We start from the raw sequence: 18,655 nt of genomic DNA, 5'->3' as shown, positions 1-18,655 counted from the left end.
TTACCTTATCTACAGACATACCTACTAAGCGATAAAAGATTGAATTCAAAACCAGGTCTATTGATAATAGTTCTTAACCAATATGCATATTATTTCTATTTGCTACTGCTATTCTCCTATCAATTTTCTCCTGTTCATCTTTTCAATTCACATTTGGACGTTCAACTTTATGCCATAAATAACCAGGTTCCTAATTCTTTCTTTTAATTCTTTCTCTTGCAACATCAAGGTAAATGTGTCTGGTCTTAAGGACATTAAGTATCTCAACCTCCTACAGAGTTTTACAAAAAGTTGAGTTCTACATGAAAGTAAACTTATACTTCTCACACTATAAGCAAAATTGGGTAAAGAAATTTTACTTTTAAATAAAATTTTATATAAGAAAAATACCCATTCATAATGACATTCTGCAGTAATATAAACTATGTTATTAAATTTATAAGAAAAATTCCTGAAGTAACTGGAAACCAGCAGTTACTACTACAGAATTTTCCCTTTGAAGATATGCTAGGACACCACGCAGAAAGCGCCATTAAACTAACTGTAAAAACAAAAACTTTGATGCGTCAATCTGAACTCATATGCCTTCAAGAAGATGGGTATCAGGCTCTTACCTCATATGAAGAAGAGGGGTGGGCTGAGGGGAGGAAAGCATACTCACAAAGACACATGGGACAGGATGAGCACATACAAACACTCAAAAAGAGAATTCAGATAAGAAAGGAGGGTAGAAAGAGAAGGATCCAGATCGTATGCTCCAGATCTCCTAAAACTGATTCATAATTCTACTCTTTAAAATTTAAACTCTCAAATGATGCAACGTAAGCAACAGGTTTGTACAGAACCATGTAAGACAGTTGCAGAAAATCCATTCCCACAAATTACTTCCAGCTAATCACTATGACTGAAAGAAAAGGTTCACAGAAAGCTTCTGATTAGTCAAAATCCAGTGAGAAATATTTTTTTAAACAGTATGTTCCAAATTTTAAAAAAAAAGTATGTTCCACAGTGCCATGGGAATTCCCCGGTGGTCCAGTGCTTAGGACTCGGCACTTTCACTGCTGTGGACCCAGGTTCTATCCCTGATCAGGGAACTAATATCTCGCAAGGCACACAGAGCAGCCAAAAAAAAAAAAAAGTATGTTCCACAGCATCACAGAAGAAACTGCAGCAAAACTACCCAAATCTCAACGCTTTTACCAGAAAAAGTACATGTGTTTGTTTTCTACTTACCAGTCCTAAAATAATTAATAACTGAATCTCTAGTAATTCCTGGAACCTTGCAGGTGGAGAACAGCATTCGGAATTGATTCATATCTAGAGGAGTATTTCCAACTTTATGAACAGGCAATTTTTCTCTATCAAAACAAACCAAAAAAGTATATTGACCAAGAAATCATTATAAAATTTATAAACCAAACAGTCACACCTATAGTATTCATCCCCAAATAAGTACATTAAGCTTCTCAACATTGTGCGACCTGAGACCTTGGGTAAATAGGTAACCAAATTGACATAACTATCCTTACTTTCTTAATAGCTGCCAGTAGTTCAAGATATGCCAAAGACTTATACTTCCTCTTTCCAATTGCGTGCCTTCTTTTGGAGGCCAATAGTGTTCAATATGGCTTGCAGGACCCCCAAAGTTGACATGCAGTTGTGATGGTATACGAACATCCAGGTAGGCAACATTCAGCCACCAGTCTTCCAGCTAAAAGAAATTGAGAACATCAGCCTAATGCTACTGATAATACTTCAGTGTGTAACTGCTGGGGGGAAAAAAGCTCTATTTGTCCTTTTTTCTTTAATTAGTCTTCAACACTTAAAAACATGTTTCATTTTAAATCATCACAGATATTAAAAAACGGTACTGTGATCATTTCTTTCTTTCAGAATTACGGGATCTGAATTAAGTTCAACTACATTATCAAAAACATGAAACAAGAAAGCACTGAAACAAACACCTTCAGACTGATCATGCTGAAATCACCAAGTACTCAGAGTACCAGGAGTACCCAACAAAGTACTCTAGGTGTGTTTCCTCAGAGTACCTGGGGTACAATAGATATTCAACAAATCCTCAATTATAACAATTATTAAGGCACTTATAATTTTCCTATTTCCTTTTTCATAGAAATATGAAAACTTTTCAGTAGGCTTAAAACTAATTTGGATTTTTCAGTGACACCACTTTCTATGCGTCCCTCTTTCATGACGTGCAATTGAATTTCATGTATAAGTAAGTGGATGTCACCAAATTACCTGGAGCTCTTTTTGAAGAATTTGATGTTATAAACTATAATCGGTCATTTGGAAAAAGATATAAGTGAAAAGGATACAGGCAGAACAACAACTTCTTTACCTTTACCCTAATTTAATTAAAGTCACTCAAGGCTCAAGATTGAGAAAAAAGGCATCTTGAGGTATAAAATTTTATTATTCCATCATAGGTATCAAAGGAGAATGAGAAGATCAGCTTGCTTTTTATTTCTAAAACTAAATGAGAGTTACAATCATTATTTCTAGATTAAGGCAATATCTTAAATTACGGAAGCTCATCCTCTGGTTTGTACTACAGAAGCAGAGTAGTTAAGATGAAAAAGTCAAAGAAGGTTCCTTGTGGCAAATTACCGAAATCCTCAGTAATTATGAAACGACTGTCTCCTCAATCTATCTAACTAAAACATAGAATACTCATAACCATTCTCCACTCCAGTTTTGTAATGGCCCTTTTCTCCTACGTACTGTTTAAATATTTGTATGCCACCAATGTGATGTTTATTTTAGTGTTGTGGGACTTTGATTATCTGGGCAAAATGTTTTTCTCAAGCGTGGTCTACAGATGACCTGCATCAGAACCACATGGAGTAGTTGTGAAAATCAGGATTTCTGGGCCCCCATTCCAGAGATACTGAATCAGAATCACTGGTCCCAGGAACTCTGCATTTTAACAGGTTCCCCAAAAGGAGAAGAGCCCACACACAACACTTACTTAAAACTTCCCAAAGTTAAACAATTCACTCATTCTTTTGGATGATGATAAAGACAACAATAACTACAAGGATTTTACAGTACAGTAATAATTTAAAAATGAAAGCCACATACACTTTTATTTTTCATTAAGTATCAATATTCTAAGTACAATAACATAAATACCCAATTTCTTTTTTCTTTTGCCCTTTCAAGTAATTTCTGCTGCAATTTTTCTCCAATACCATTTTGAAATTTTTGGACAATTGCTTCAGTTTTCTTATATTCTTCTTCATTTGCAAATGGCTTTACTATAAAGAAAAAAATATGCATTAAAGTACTTAGATATCAAGTACCACAAACTCACCTCAATTATTATTACTTACACAAATCTTGACTCAGTTATATAAAACTCTTATGTATTAGAGCAGTCCACTAAATTATAATAGAGTTTACAACATGAAAATGGCTGAAAAGCAATAATGCAAAATACTGGAAAAAATAAAACAGTGGATACTACGTAGTCGATAACTACTTCCCCCAAAATTATTTAAAAATCATTCTAGACGATGATAGTTAAAATGACATACAGGACTATCATCTAGCTACTAGTCCAATAAGAAAGTAAATCCTGTTTAGCCATGACTGAGAGAAATTAAAGCTTCTTTCCACTAATGTCGAAGTAGAGCCTTAAACATTATGAACATAAGTGCAATATGTATGTAAATTTAAGTGTAAAGCCTTCCCAGAGCACTGTAGGGTCCCTTCTGGCCAATAGCGATTTCACACACACACACACACACACAGAATACAGGGGTCCTAGTCCATGAAAACCAAGTGTTCTGAAAATTAAGCTATAGATGAAAGTAAATTAGAAATCAAGGGACATTAATATCTTCCTTTTGTTTTATTTTTGTCACTTCAAAGTCTTCTCTTAAAGTTAATTTAAATAGCTGCATTCAGAGAGCACAAGTGAATAATCAGTGAATTTTTTAAAAAAGAAACTAGAATTCCAAGATGAAAGTAGATGCGAAAAAAGAACTAAAAAAAAAATCAGAGGGCTTCCAATTAAACAAAGGGAACTAAGGTCATAAATTTATCGTCACTTCTAGAAACTCACTAAAATGAGAGTAATTAAAAAGGCATAAATTCGGGGCTTTCCTGGTGGCGTAGTGGTTGAGAATCTGCCTGCCAATGCAGGGGACACGGGTTCAAACCCTGGTCTGGGAAGATCCCACATGCCGCGGAGCAACTGGGCCCATGAGCCACAATTACTGAGCCTGCGCGTCTGGAGCCTGTGCTCCGCAACAACAGAGGCTGCGATAGTGAGGGGCCCGTGCACCACGATGAAGAGTTGCCCCCGCTTGCCACAACTAGAGAAAGCCCATGCACTGAAACGAAGACCCAACACAGTGAAAAATAAATAATTATTAAAAATAAAAAAAGAATGTTAGCTTAAATCTGGAGGTAAACACAAGAAGCAGATAAAATATTTCAAAATGCTTGCCTAAAGGCATGGGATTGGCAGTGGGGGAAATGAGGCAGAGGACTACTACTTCTTATTGTAAGCCTAAAAGTACTACCTGGCTTTTTAAACTATGGAAAAATTAACATGAGAGAGAAAGACAGAAATGTTTTGGACATTTTAAGGATAATTTTAATTATCATAAGCCTAGAGGAAAAAGCAATTAGACCCTCATAAACTTCTAACAATTTCGCAGTTTTCTAAGTTGCTAGCAATATTAATATATGCTAAAAGACTACAAACATACCTGATTCAAGATATTTCTTTAATGATTCTTCAAGTGAAGGAACAGGCAGTGATGGAAGAGAATCCTGGTACTGAAATGTTCTTTCTTCACTTGATTTAGCCAACTGATTTTCCATGATGCAATCACAACAGGAACACTAAAGAAAAAAAAAAGCCCTCACAATTCAATTTCATAAATATTCTTTTAGATGCTAGTCCCAACTCACTACATCACTTTTTAGTGACCACAGTATATCTAGGACCTGGTCCTAGTCCTTAGGAATTCATGAACTTGTCAGAGAGAGAAAACCAATTAAAAAAAAAAAGTGTAGACTCAAAAGTGCTAGAGGTCAAGGAGTGATCAGTAAGACCAGTATAATTATCATTTATTGAGCACCTACTATTTGCCAAGTACTGCAATAAGTGTTATAGAAAATGTGTTATCTCTCTCATATTCATACTATCTCTGAAAGGTGTCGTTCACTGCCATTTTACATAAGAAGTCAAAACTCAAGAGAGATTTAGTAAACTGCCTAAGGTCAAAGCAACAACTCAAATCCAGACCTGTATAACCACAATCTTCCTCCCATACAAAGGCTACATGATAGTGGGTGAGGTCTAAATGGGTAGGTAGAATTCAGATGTGTAGAAAAGGATAATGGGCTGAGAGAAAGAACTTTGAAGAGGAAAATATGAAATGTTGTGGAAGTCATCCAACTATACAGAGTTACAAAATGTTACAGAGTGCATAAATCATATGACAGGCTGCTGTAACCTAATCCTGCAGTGGTGTGAGGCCTAAACAGAATGATCTCATGTATCCCAAAGCAATCTTGTACCTTTTCCACAGATGTATTAATTTTCAGAAAAATCAAAGTAATACAAAATGTGAAAAGAGGTTCCTCAAAGAAACCTTTATAAATTATATATTAAAATAGCAGTTGAGAAATGAAGAAACATTAATATTGAATAAGAATTTCCTGTCCTTTCAAATACTACCTGTTAAAACTAATTGCAAAGCCAAATAAAATATTCCACTCAGAAAGTTATAGAATAAAACATTATAAAAAACAATGGTGTGGCAGAGACTGTTTTCAGCCAATATAACTTCCCCCCTTCTTTCTTAACAGAATCCTGAGTTTCAGCTGGGTAGACAGCCATATAGCTGTATCTTTCCTACTCTCCCTTGGAGCTCAGTATGGCTTTGCGATGTATATGTTTCCTCCAGATCATTCCCCTGTAAGGAACTACAGGTGTTCTCCTGTGCTTTCTCTCCTCCTCCCTGCCTATCAGGAAAGTCCCAACTGGAACAGCACTTTGTACCCATTTATGGGAGCCAGGTATTGAGGCTGTCAGAATCTTCCTACTAGTCCTGGACTCCTTCTTCTAGATGTATCAAAAAAAAAAAAAAGATCTTTTTTTTATGCCATTGTAGTTTGGCTTTCTTTGTTAGGGGAGAAGAGCTTAGCCTACACCACTAATATAACCCCAAAATGAGGTACAACAAAGATCTCAATTCCTCTGCTTCTTCTTATCTAAATAGGAAGAAGCACTTCACTTTGACCATCCGCAAACATGCCTTTAGTTCTAATAGAAATGTAGATCTGGGTCCAAATACCAACTCGCCATTTTCTAGCCATATGCCCCTGCACAAATAACTTTACCTCAATTTCTTCATCTGTAGAGAGGATACTCAAATAATCAGAGTTGTTGTTAGGGTTTTCTTTTTTTTTTTTAATACCTGAAAAACTGCACTGTAAAAATAATCTAGTTTTGAGACAACCATATCAGGCTAGGTAGAATGTCTATGAGCGGCCCCCATGATTCTGCCCCCTCTAATACGCAGAACCTGTGAATATGAGATTATCACTTCCTTGACTGTAATGGTGTTATTGCACAATTGACCTTATTTGAAGTAGGGAGGTTATCCAGGTGGGCCTAATCTAATCACTGGAGCCCTCCGGACCAGAAAGCTTTCCCCAGGAGGTGGCAGAAGACTAGTCAGGGAGATTAAAAACATGAAAAGGACTGGAGGTGCTATCTGGCTTTGAAAATGCAGGTGGTCTCGTGGAACTGAGCGAGGCCCCAGCTGACAGCCATTAAGGAAACTGGAACCTCGGTCCTACAACTGCATGGAAATTAATTCTGCCAACAACTTCAATGAGCCTGGAGATGGATTCTCCCTCAGAAAGCCCAGACCAACAAACTTTTATTTCAGCTTTGTGAGATCCTAAGCAGCATATCCAGCTAAACCTACAGAGACCTCCCATCTACAGAGCTGCTAGTTAATAAGTTTATGTTTTTTTAACTGTTAGGTTTGTGATAAATTGTTATGGTAGCAATAGGAAACTAACACACAGATACAGAAAAAATAAGCTATTCTCTGTATACATCCCTACCACTCACTAGACTTTAGGAATCTGAGACCACGACTACCAGTACCATACTCACAACAGTCTTAACTCACCAAAAGGTACACAGTAAAAATAGGAATTATCAGATTCTTTCATGGAGGATTGTTTTGAACTCTCAATCACAAGGATTAAATAATACAATTCTAAAATAACCTACAAGTGCATTAAGAAAATGATGACGCTGGATTTAATTACAGTGGGCCTCCTGGGAGCAATAAGATGTAAACTCAAAGTAGAAAACAGAATCAGGTAAACAAGAAACAGAAACAAGTAAAATAAATAGCTTACCACATACCGGTACACCAAGATCAATTGTTTAGGACTGCCAAGAGCGCGTTGCAACAAATCTGTTTTGGAATCACAGAGATTTGAACTGGGCTGGTGACTGTGGGCAGGAAGAAAAACAAGTTTAACAATTGCAGGGGTACAAAATTAACAGAAACTAGTAAAAGAAGGTGGAAGACGGACAACTTAGGGGTTGGAGGCCCCAAGCCTCAAACTTTTGGCAATCACAGCAAACACACGCAAACAGTCCAGCTGCCAGAAAGCTGAATAAAAATTACTACACTACTAACTAGGTTAACTACTAGGACAACCACACTCCCTTCCATGAGACAGTCCCCAGAAACGATGTACCTCCCGGTGCCCGGGTATCTGGTGCCGGCGCTTTGTCGCAGGACTGCAAGTTCAAAGCTTGGTTCTAGAGACGAGAGGAGTAGAGGGCGACGAGAGGTCGGAGACTCCTCCCACCAACGCAAACGCAGCTCCGCATACTTCAGAAGCCAGCAGGTGAGAGAAATTCAACCAAGCACCAAGACGGACCAGCCTAGCGGCCCAGCCTCAAGGATACCTCGCAGACCCCGGCAAGCGAGATGCCTTATGCCACCCCCGCCAGTCCTGGCAACTCACGCTCTCCACAATTTAACGCTGTTCTAACGCCTTAACTTTTCCCCACCCGCGAAGGGTTAGCGGGGGAAGGAGGGAGGAAGAAGGGAGGGAGGTAGGAAAAAGGGAGGGAGGGACGGAGCGCTACTCGGCCGGCTGACTAGTCCCAACCCCCAGCGGCTGAAAAACTCCGCCGCAGCGCACAGCTGCGCAGGCCCGCTTCCCTGAGGCCGCCCCGGAGCGGCAATTGGACGGAGAGCCGCGAGGGTCCCGCCCACGGGCACCGGGTAACGGGGATTGGCTGGGAAGCCGCGACGGTTCCGCCCCCCAGCCCCCGCGTACTTGAAGGCGAGGGGGGGCGGGCCGGGCCTGCGCTCTGGTGCGACCTAGCTCCGCCTCCAGTCGTCTGTTGCGGGCAGGGTTCTAGGCTGCGGGCGCTGGCAAGGCTCGGCTGGGCGGACAAGAGAAACAGTCCAAATACAGCCCGGGAGCAGTCAACTACTTGCTGCCGGTGGAGCTCAGCGCATTGCCAGGGACACGGAGGGCTCTAAGGGCCGTGCTCCGCTCACGCAGTTACCTAACCGTCTGGAGCTGATGTAGGAACAGATGGCCCATTTTCACCTGTTCCTCTTCTAGCCCCACCTATGGCTTACCAGCCGCTCTTACCCCGTTCCCCGTGTGACGCCTTTTGTAACCCCCAAGTAAGAATTTATACCAGCGCCTTAAAAAGGAATCCTATTTTTCACTCCGTGTCCTAGGAAGAGAACAGTAACCACATAAATCCCTACTTGACCTCTCTTTTCCTTCATCCACTGAGGGTGAAATTTGCCCAGCTTAGAGAGGCTGCAGCACTCTGCTCCTTCGGGGCTTCCCTACCTTTCCACAGGTCTTCATGCTGCCCAAGGTCCTCCAAGCCCCCAGGACTCACACTGCAAGCTTGAGGTTGACCTGATGTCTTTTACTATCGCACCAAGACATGAAGTTTTTAACCAGAGGGAACTAGGCAAGTTCTAGAAGAAGATTATAATATAGTTAACTTACTTTCACAGGCAAATCATTTTTACATTTACCTCCTGAAATATACTGTTTCATTTTTCATTTTAAATACACTTTCATTTTTGTGGAAGAAAAGACAAATAGTTTACAGTGGCTCTGAACTGGATATCAAATATAAATAATTGGATTCCAAATTAACGTGCCATTATAGATCCTTTATCTGTCTTTCCTAAGTCCCTTAATAGTAAAATCTGACCAGAAGGGAACTGAGGCTATGTATAACTGAATATTCATTTTGTGTGAATATTCATAAGTTCTCTACAGAAATATTAATGAGTTTGGTTACAGTGCAACTTCCGCACTTGATGGAGATGTTACTTAATATGTGGCAGACACACTTCTCTGATAAAAGTTCTGAATTCTGAAACATATCAGGCCAAAAAAGTTTTCACATAAGGGATTGTAAAGTTGTAGTAGTAATTTCTGAAGGTGCGGTAAAGAACTTTTCTCTCATAGTATTTAAGTTCTGTGTTCTGGATAATGTTCAAATTGGCTTACAAGATATTATTCTTAAACAGAATTTTAAAAATAGTCAAAAAACCTTCACTGTATTTTTTTTCCTTCCTAGTGAATTTTGGCACCGCTTAAAGTTTATGCATGTTTAATGACTGTGGGTGCTTTAGGGTCACTTAGCTTCACTGCCTCTCTCCTAGTCTTAATGTTTATTTAAAAGGAAACAAGATATTTCTGTAAAGATTCCTGGATTCTTAGAAAGAGAAAAACCTGTGGTACTGAGTGAAAAGGAGTGGAACAGAGACTTGGGTATGCAGGGGGAGAAAAGATGATGTTTAAAAATATACTGATAAGGGCTTCTCTGGTGGCGCAGTGGTTGAGAGCCTGCCTGCCGATGCAGGGGATACGGGTTCGTGCCCCGGTCCGGGAAGATCCCATATGCCGCGGAGCGGCTGGGCCCGTGAGCCATGGCCGCTGAGCCTGCACGTCCGGAGGCTGTGCTCTGCAACAGGAGAGACCACAGCAGTGAGAGACCCGCGTACCACAAAAAGTAAAAAATAAAAAAAATTAAAAAAAAATATACTGATAAGCAGATGTACTAATAATCCCCCAAAGCATATATTTTAAAATGATTTGTTTTTCTTCAAAATACATAATATGTGTTTTATTGGAAGATTCCAAATTATGTTCTGTTCAGGTTAAATTTGAACTAGTTTTCAACTCTTAGAGTGGAGTGGGTGATAGTGGCTAGTGAGGCACATCACATATATTGATAACAAGAAGTTGTCCCAAGATTAAAAATTGATTGTTGAGTCAAAATATTTTTCTAGAGAAAAACTTGTAAGTATTACAAGCGGTGATAATAAGGTTTTTAAGTTGACATCAAAGATCTTTCATTTTTAATCCTATGTAGCTCTTTCTCAGTATACCACAAATAGAAAAAGCTCTTTGTAGACAAGTCTATAGACAAAATCTTTTTTTTTTTTCTTTTTTTTTTTTTGCGGTACATGGGCCTGTCACTGCTGTGGCCTCTCCCGTTGCAGAGCACAGGCTCCAGACGCGCAGGCTCAGCAGCCATGGCTCACGGGCCCAGTTGCTCCGCTGCATGTGGGATCTTCCCGGACCGGGGCATGAACCCGTGTCCCCTGCATCGGCAGGCGGACTCTCAACCACTGCGCCACCAGGGAAGCCCTAGACAAAATCTTATAGACAAGTTTGGATAAGTTCCACCATAAAAAGTATTAAAAAACCAGTAATTTACATTTTGATCTGCATAGCTAGTTTACTGCTAAGACTTGTGGCTCTAAGAAGTAATGAGTTGTAGTATAAATAGCTCTAATCTATGAGACAGATCTTTAATCTACTTTCATCCCAATGTATAAAATGAACATATTGAAGAAATAATTCTGTGATATTTTCTTATTTTTAATGAGGGGATGGGGGCAGTAGACAGGTAATCACTTCACAAAGCAGCTAACAGCAAATTAAAATATACTGGATGCCGAGAACTCCACCACCAACAGCAGATGAGCATACAAAGGGCCTCTTCTTAGTACTAGTCAGTGGTTTGGACTTGCCTTTAGTGATATTTACCGTATATAAAAATTTACCACCGAAATCCTAAGGAAGAGTTAAGATAACTATTATGTCTTTATATCTCAGAAAAATTCTGTATTACTAAACAGAACATGAATTAACAGCTTTGTCAAGATATAATTTACATACCATAAAGTTCCCCCGTTTAAAGTGTATAAATCACTGGATTTTACTATATTCACATGGTTATGCAATCACCATAAGCTAATTTTAGAACTTTTTTTTAGAATTATTTTTTTAAATAAATTTATTTATTTTATTTATTTATTTTTGGCTGTGTTGGGTCTTCATTGCTGCTCACAGGCTTTCTCTAGTTGTGACGAGCAGGGGCTACTCTTTGTTGTGGTGCGCGGGCTTCTCATTGCAGTGGCTTCTCTTGTTGCAGAACACGGGCTCTAGGTGCACAGGCTTCAGTAGTTGCGGCACGCTGGCTCAGTAGTTGTGGCTCCCGGCCTCTAGAGTGCAGGCTCAGCAGTTGTGGGGCATGGGCTTAGTTGCTCCATGGCACGTGGGATCTTCCTGGACCAGGGCTCGAACCCGTGTCAGGTGGATTCTTAACCACTGCGCCACCAGGGAAGCCCCCTAATTTCTTTTTACCAGGACACTAGTCATTGAATTAGGGCCCACCCTAACAGCCTTATATTAACTTAATTGTCTCTTTAAAAGTTCTGTCCCTAAATACAGTCACATTCTGAGGTAATGGGGATTAGGGCTTCAACATATGAATTTTAAGGGATAGAATCGGTTCATAACAACATGAAAATAAAAGATCCACAGGTCCACTAAAGTACTGCTAGTACTTGACTAGTACATGAGTACTGCTTGTACTAGTGAGGAAGAAGAAAGGATTCTATTAAGGTTTCTTTTTAAAAGACCTTAAGTTTGGCAAAGGATTCTTTGAAATGACACCAAAAGCGCAAGCAACAAAGGAAAGAAAAAAACAGATAAATTGGATTTCATCAGAATTAAAAACATTTTTGCATCAAAAGACACTATCAAGAGGGTGAAAATATAACCTACAGAATGTTAGAAAATATTTGCAAATTGTATATCTGATAAGGGTCTAGCATCCAAAATATATAAAGAACTCTTAAAACAGTGAGACAAAATTTTTTAAAAATCTGTCCAATTAAAAAAATGGGCAGAGGGTGACTTCCCTGGTGGCACAGTGCATAAGACTTCATGCTCCCAATTTAGGGGGCCTGGATTCGATCCCTGGTCAGGGAATTAGATGCCACATGCATGCCGCAACTAAGAGTTCTCATGCCACAACTAAGGAGCCCTAGAGCTGCAACTAAGGAGCCCACTTTCCACAATGAAGGAGTCTGCCTGCTGCAACTAAGACCTGGTGCAACCAGATAAATAAATATATATATATTTTTTTTAAATGGGCAGAGGACTTACAAAGACATTTGTTCAAAGAAGATATACAAATGGCCAAAAAGAACATGAAAGGATACTCAACTCATTAATCATTTGGGAAATGCATACCAAAACCACAGTGAGAAACCACTTTATACCCACTAGGATGACTATTAAAAAAAAAAAGCAAAATAACAAGTGTTGGGGAAAATGTGGAGAAATTAGAATCTTTGCATATTGCAGATGGAATAGAATAGTGCAGCTACTTTTTTTTGTTGTTGGTTTTTTTTGTTTGTTTGTTTGTTTTTGCGGTACGCAGGCCTCTCGCTGCTGTAGCCTGTACCGCCGCGGAGCACAGGCTCCAGACGCCCAGGCCCAGCGGCCATAGCTCACGGGCCCAGCCGCTCCGCGGCACGCGGGACCCTCCCGGACCGGGGCACGAACCCGTGTCCCCTGCATCGGCAGGCAGACTCCCAACGACTGCGCCACCAGGGAAGCCCACAGCTATGTTTTTTTTTATTGAAGTATAATTGATTTACAATGTTGTGTTAATTTCTGCTGTACAGCAAAGTGATTCGGTTATACCCATATATACATTCATTTTTTTGTATATTCTTTTCCATTATGGTTTATCATAGGATACTGAATATGGTTTTCTGTGCTATACAGTAGAACCTTGTTGTTTATCCATTTCATATATAATAGCTTACATTTGCTAACCTCAATCTCCCACTCCATCCCTCCCCCAGTCCCCTCCCCTGTGGCAACCACAAGTCTGTTCTCTATGTCCTTGAGTCTGCTTCTGTTTAGTAGATAGGTTCAATCGTGTCATATTTTAGATTCCACATATAAGTGATATGATATTTGTCTTCCTCTTTCTGACTTACTTCACTTAGTATGGTAATCTCTAGTTGCATCCATGTTGCTGCAACTGGCATTATTTCTTTCTTTTTTATGGCCAAGTAGTATAGTGCAACTACTTTGGAAAGCAGTTTGGCAATTCCTCAAAATGTTAAACATCGAGTTACTACATGACCCAGCAATTTCACTTCCAAATACAGACCCCAAAGAATTGAAAATAGGTATTCCAACAATACTTACATACAAATGTTCATTGCAGCACTATTCAGAGTAGCCAAAAGGTGGAATCAAGTCAAAAAGTCTGTCAACAAATGGATAAAGAGACTGCAATAGAAAGGAACAAAGTATTGATAAAACATGGATTAACCTTGAAAACATTACATTAAGTGAAAGAGGGCAAACAAAAAAGTCACATACGTGAGATTCCATTTATATGATTCCATAAATATTCCATTCGTAGAATAAGCAAACCCATAGGGACAGAAAGTAAATTTGTAGTTACCAGGGGCTGGGGGGTGAGTGGAAAGGTGAAAGACTGCTATTGGGTGTGGGGTGTCCTTTTGGAGTGATAAAAATGTTCTGGAATTAGATAGTGATGATGGTTGCATAACCTTGTGAATATATATTTTTAAACACTGGATTGTATAACTAAGAGGGTAAGTTTTATGATATGTGAATTATAGCTTATATTTTGAAATTTAAAAAATGGATTATTAAATATAATCATATGCACAATTTGTTTCTTCTCACAAATTCTTATTTTTGAGTGTTAGAAATACAGGATAAAAAGAATGAAATTTTAAACTGATTAATTATCAGACTCACATTTATAAACACTCTGATTCATAGGAGAATATAATTTAGATAGCAATTCCTCTTTCGTAGGGAAGAGAACATTTTTAGGATAATAAAAGGAGGTTCAAATAAAGGAGAGAAGCAACCTATATCTCTTAAGGAAAAAAAATAACATAACTGTACAGAGTTTAAATATGAAAGGAACACTTGAGACCAGAGACAGCTATTTAATTAATAGGAATTTCTAAAACTTCAAGGGATGTTTCCAAAGCTAGTCAAGCTTTCAGTTACAAGATGAACTTATTCTGGGGATCTCACAACATGGTAACTATAGTTAATAATATTGTATCGTATACTTGAAATTTGCTAAGAAAGCAGATCTTAAGTGTTCTCACTGCCAAAAAAAAAAAGAAACAAAAAGAAAAGAAAGTAACTATGTGAGGTGATGGATGTATTAATTAACTTGATTGTGGTAATCATTCCCAATGTATACATATACTAAATCATCAAGTTGTATACTCTAAATATATACACTTTTTATTGGTCAATTATACCTCCATAAAGCTGGAAAAAAATGAAATAAAACCAGTCATTCATGAACAGTTTTGCTGAACCTTCAGGATCCGCGTTGGAACAAATTTTCATTTTGAGAGGAGCTTAAAAATAAAGGCAGTCAGGTCATTTTTCTAAAGGTACTTCTGAAAGAATAAAGAAATACTGTTTCCATGGAAACAGAGGATTAAGCCTAAACAGAAGATGGCGAAGTAGAAGGACATGAGCTCACTCCCTCTTGTGAGAGCACCAGAATCACAACAAACTGCTGAACAATGATTGACAGGAAGACACTGGAATTAACCAGAAAACATACCCCACATCCAAAGACAAAGGAGAAGCCGCAATGAGACGGTAGGAGGGGCCAATCACAATAAAATCAAATCCCATAAGCACTGGATGGATGACTCACAAACTGGAGAGCAATTATACCACAGAAGTCCACCCACTGGAGTGAAGGTTCTGAGCCTCACATCAGGCTTCCCAACCTGGGGGTCTGGCAATAGGAGGAGGAATTCCCAGAGAATCAGACTTTGAAGGCTAGCAGGATTTGATTGCAGGACTTAGACAGGACTGCGGGAAACAGAGAATACACTCTTGGAGGGCACACACAAAATAGTGTGTGCATTGGGACCCATGGGGAAGGAGCAGTGACCCCATGCGAGACTGAACCAGACCTACCTGCTAGTGTTGGAGGGTCTCCTGCAGAGGCAGGAGGGGGCTGTGGTTCACCACGGGGACAAGGACACTGGGAGCAGAAGTTCTGGGAAGTATTCCTTGGTGTGAGCCCTCCTGGAGTCCACCATTAACCCCACCAAAGAGCCGGGTAGGCTCCAGTGTTGGGTCACCTCAGGGCAAACAACCAACAGGGAGAGAACTCAGCCCCAGCCATCAGCAGACAAGTGGATCAAAGTTTTACTGAGCTCTGCCCACCAGAGCAACACCCATCTCTACCCACCACCAGTCCCTCCCATCAGGAAGCTTGCACAAGCCTCTTAGATAACCTCATCCACCAGAGGGCAGACAGCAGAAGCAAGAACTACAATCCTGCAGCCTGTGGAACGAAAACCACATTCACCAAAAGATAGATAAAATGAAAAGGCAGGGGACCATATACCAGATGAAGGAACAAGATAAACCTCCAGAAAAACAACTAAATGAAACTGGGAGATAGGCAACCTTCCAGAAAAAGGATTCAGAAAAATAATAGTGAAGATGATCCAGGACCTCGGAAAAAGAATGGAGGCAAAGATCAAGAAGATGCAACAAATGTTTAACAAAGACCTAGAAGAATTAAAGAACAAACACATAGAAGAATTAAAGAACAAACAAACAGAGATGAACAGTACAATGACTGAAATGAAAAATACACTAGAAGGAATCAATAGCAGAATAATTGAGGCAGAAGAATGGATAAGTGACCTGGAAGACAGAAGGTAGAATTCACTACCTTGGAACAGAATTTTAAAAAAACAATGAAAAGAAATGAAGACAGCCTAAGAGACCTCTGGGACAACATTAAATGCACCAACATTTGCACTATGGGTGTCCCAGAAGGAGAAGAGAGAAAGGACCAGAGAAAATATTTGAAGAGGTTATAATCGAAAATTTCCCCAACATGGGAAGGGAAATAGCCAACCAAGTCCAGGAAGCACAGGGAGTCCCAGGCACAATACATCTAAGGAGAAACACACCAAGACACATAGCAATCAAACTGAGAAAAATTAAAGACAAAGCAAAATTATTAAAAGCAACAAGGGAAAAATGACAAATAACATACAAGGGAACTCCCATAAGGTTAACAGCTGATTTCTCAGCAGAAACTCTACAAGCCAGAAGGGAGTGGCATGACATATTTAAAGTGATGAAAGGGAAGAACCTACAACCAAGATGACTCTATCCAGCAAGGATCTCATTCAGATTTGACAGAGAAATCAAAAGCTTTACAGACAAGCAAAAGCTGAGAGAATTCAGCACCACCAAACCAGCTCTACAACAAATGCTAAAGGAACTTCTCTAAGTGGGAAACACAAGAGAAGAAAAAGACCTACAAAAACAAACCCAGCATAAATGTGGGAAAATAGAAATCTCTTATTATGCTCCCAGCCTTGTGTGGATACTGGGCTTGGGGCACTGTCCCCTGAATCCTTAGAAACCACTAAGCATGGAAAGAATGGAAACTCATGCCCAGCTGGGTTAAGTTAAAATCCTCAAGGTGAAAACCAGTTTTAGTTCTTTGCATACTTCTCTTATTTTTAGTTTTACTTAGCTTTTTGATTCTGAGAAGTCTTTTCTTGCTTGCTAACTCTTCAATGCATTTTAAGTTTTTTCCCTTATTTAATTCAGCATAAAAAAAAAATCTAGTGGAGTGTTCCTTAAAGATAGCTTGGGACTTCCCTGGTGGCTCAGTGGTTGAGAATCTGCCTGCCAATGCAGGGGACACGGGTTTGAGCCCTGGTCCAGGGAGATCCCACTTGCCACAGAGCAACTAAGCCCCATGAGCCACAACTACTGAGCCTGTGCTCTGGAGCCCGTGAGCCACAACTGCTGAGCCCAAGTGCCACAACTACCGAAGCCCACGCGCCTAGAGCCCGAGCTCTGCAACAAGAGAAGCCACCGCAATGAGGAGGCCGTGCACCGCAACAAAGAGTAGCCCCTGCTCGCCGCAACTAGAGAAAGCCCGCGTGCACGCAGCAGCAAAGACACAACGCAGCCAAAAATAAAGTAAATAAATAAATAAATTATTGGAAAAATAAAAGAATGTAAAAGATAGCTCATCCATAATACTGCTGGGAATTGATTTTCATATTCTTTTAAAAAGATTACAAGAAATCATATCTGAGATTTGCTTTAAAATAATTTCATCCAAAAATAATAATACAAGGTTGGCAAAATGTTGAAGCTGGGTGTTCAGTACAAAGGGGTTCATTATACTACTCTTTCCACTTTTGTGTTTGAAATTTTCTTTATCTTTTTTTCTTAGTTTTTTTTGAAGTATAGTTGACTTCAAACATTGTGTTAAGTTTCAGGTATAGAGCATAGTGATTTGTGGTTTGTTTGTTTGTTGCAGGTTAAGTTCCATTATAGGTCATTACAAGATATTGGGTACAGTTCTCTGTGCTATACAGTAGATCCTTGTTGCTTCTCCGTTTTATGTATAGCAGTTTGTATCTGTTAATCCCATACTCCTAAAATTATCCCTCTCCTCCCTCTCCCCTTTGGTAACTACAAGTCTGTTTTCTATGTCTGTGAGTCTGTTTCTGTTTTGTATACAGATTCATTTGTATTTGAAAATTTCTTTAATAAAAAATTTTTAATGAGACATAGAGAAAAAAGGAGAAATCAGATGTTTGATCACAAAATGTCTCCCTCCCTTTTCCTTTTCCCTCACGGTTATCTAATCCTCACCACTTTTTAGCCTCCAGCCACAACGTTGAACCCCTTCAATCCTTGTACAGGAGCGAGTGGGCTTCATGCCCAGATACCAATGCCAAGGGAACGCTCTCTGCAGGGAGAAGAGGCTTTATTGCAGGGCGGCCGAGTCAGGAGACAGGAGGCAAACCTCAGATATATCTCCCCATCTGGGATTCCCTCACCCATTACAGAGTTAGGCGAGGGGGTTGGTATGAGGAAGTGCTGGCGGGCAGGTTTTGATTGGCAGGCTTTGGAATGGCAGGCCATTTATGGTCAGGTGCGGGAACGGGGCTTCAGCACCGGATCTTCCTGGACAGCGGACCGTTCGTTTCTGAAAGGGTTCCAGTGCTCAGGTTCAGGTCATGTCTGGTCCTTTGGTTCCGTGAGGGGAGAAACTTTGGTTCCAGGTCTTGTTTGAGGTCAAAATTGTCTCCTCTATGTATACTTTGGTTGCATGACTTACAGTTTTGTTCTGTTGTCTCTAAAGAACAACTCAGAATAGGGCTAGTTCGGGCTAGTTCTGTGGTTACACTCTCGGTACATATAA

General features: G+C 39.7%; 1 protein-coding gene across 4 annotated transcripts in view; it reads right to left on the bottom strand.

The window, feature by feature from the left end:
* CROT (carnitine O-octanoyltransferase) overlaps positions 1-7,914 on the bottom strand; it is a 61,686-nt gene extending 53,772 nt beyond the window's left edge. For 3 of the 4 annotated variants that reach the window (XM_082846356.1, XM_082846358.1, XM_082846359.1), the window contains exons 1-5: positions 7,430-7,521; positions 4,743-4,878; positions 3,157-3,281; positions 1,530-1,711; positions 1,234-1,358 (exon numbers count right to left, since the gene is read on the bottom strand). In XM_082846356.1, the coding sequence (XP_082702482.1) occupies positions 1,234-1,358; positions 1,530-1,711; positions 3,157-3,281; positions 4,743-4,857 (547 nt within the window). In that variant the 5' untranslated portion in view covers positions 4,858-4,878; positions 7,430-7,521. Of the gene's footprint in view, positions 1-1,233; positions 1,359-1,529; positions 1,712-3,156; positions 3,282-4,742; positions 4,879-7,422; positions 7,522-7,770 lie in introns of those variants that run through there. The other variant, XM_082846357.1, reaches the window with a different exon arrangement.
* Positions 7,915-18,655: the final 10,741 nt, after the last annotated feature.

This window comes from Leucopleurus acutus (assembly GCF_964270905.1).
Source record: "Leucopleurus acutus genome assembly, chromosome: 9".
Taxonomy (NCBI): domain Eukaryota; kingdom Metazoa; phylum Chordata; class Mammalia; order Artiodactyla; family Delphinidae; genus Leucopleurus; species Leucopleurus acutus.
Note: the sequence above shows the minus strand (reverse complement) of the source record. Positions and strands in the feature narration are given on the sequence as shown.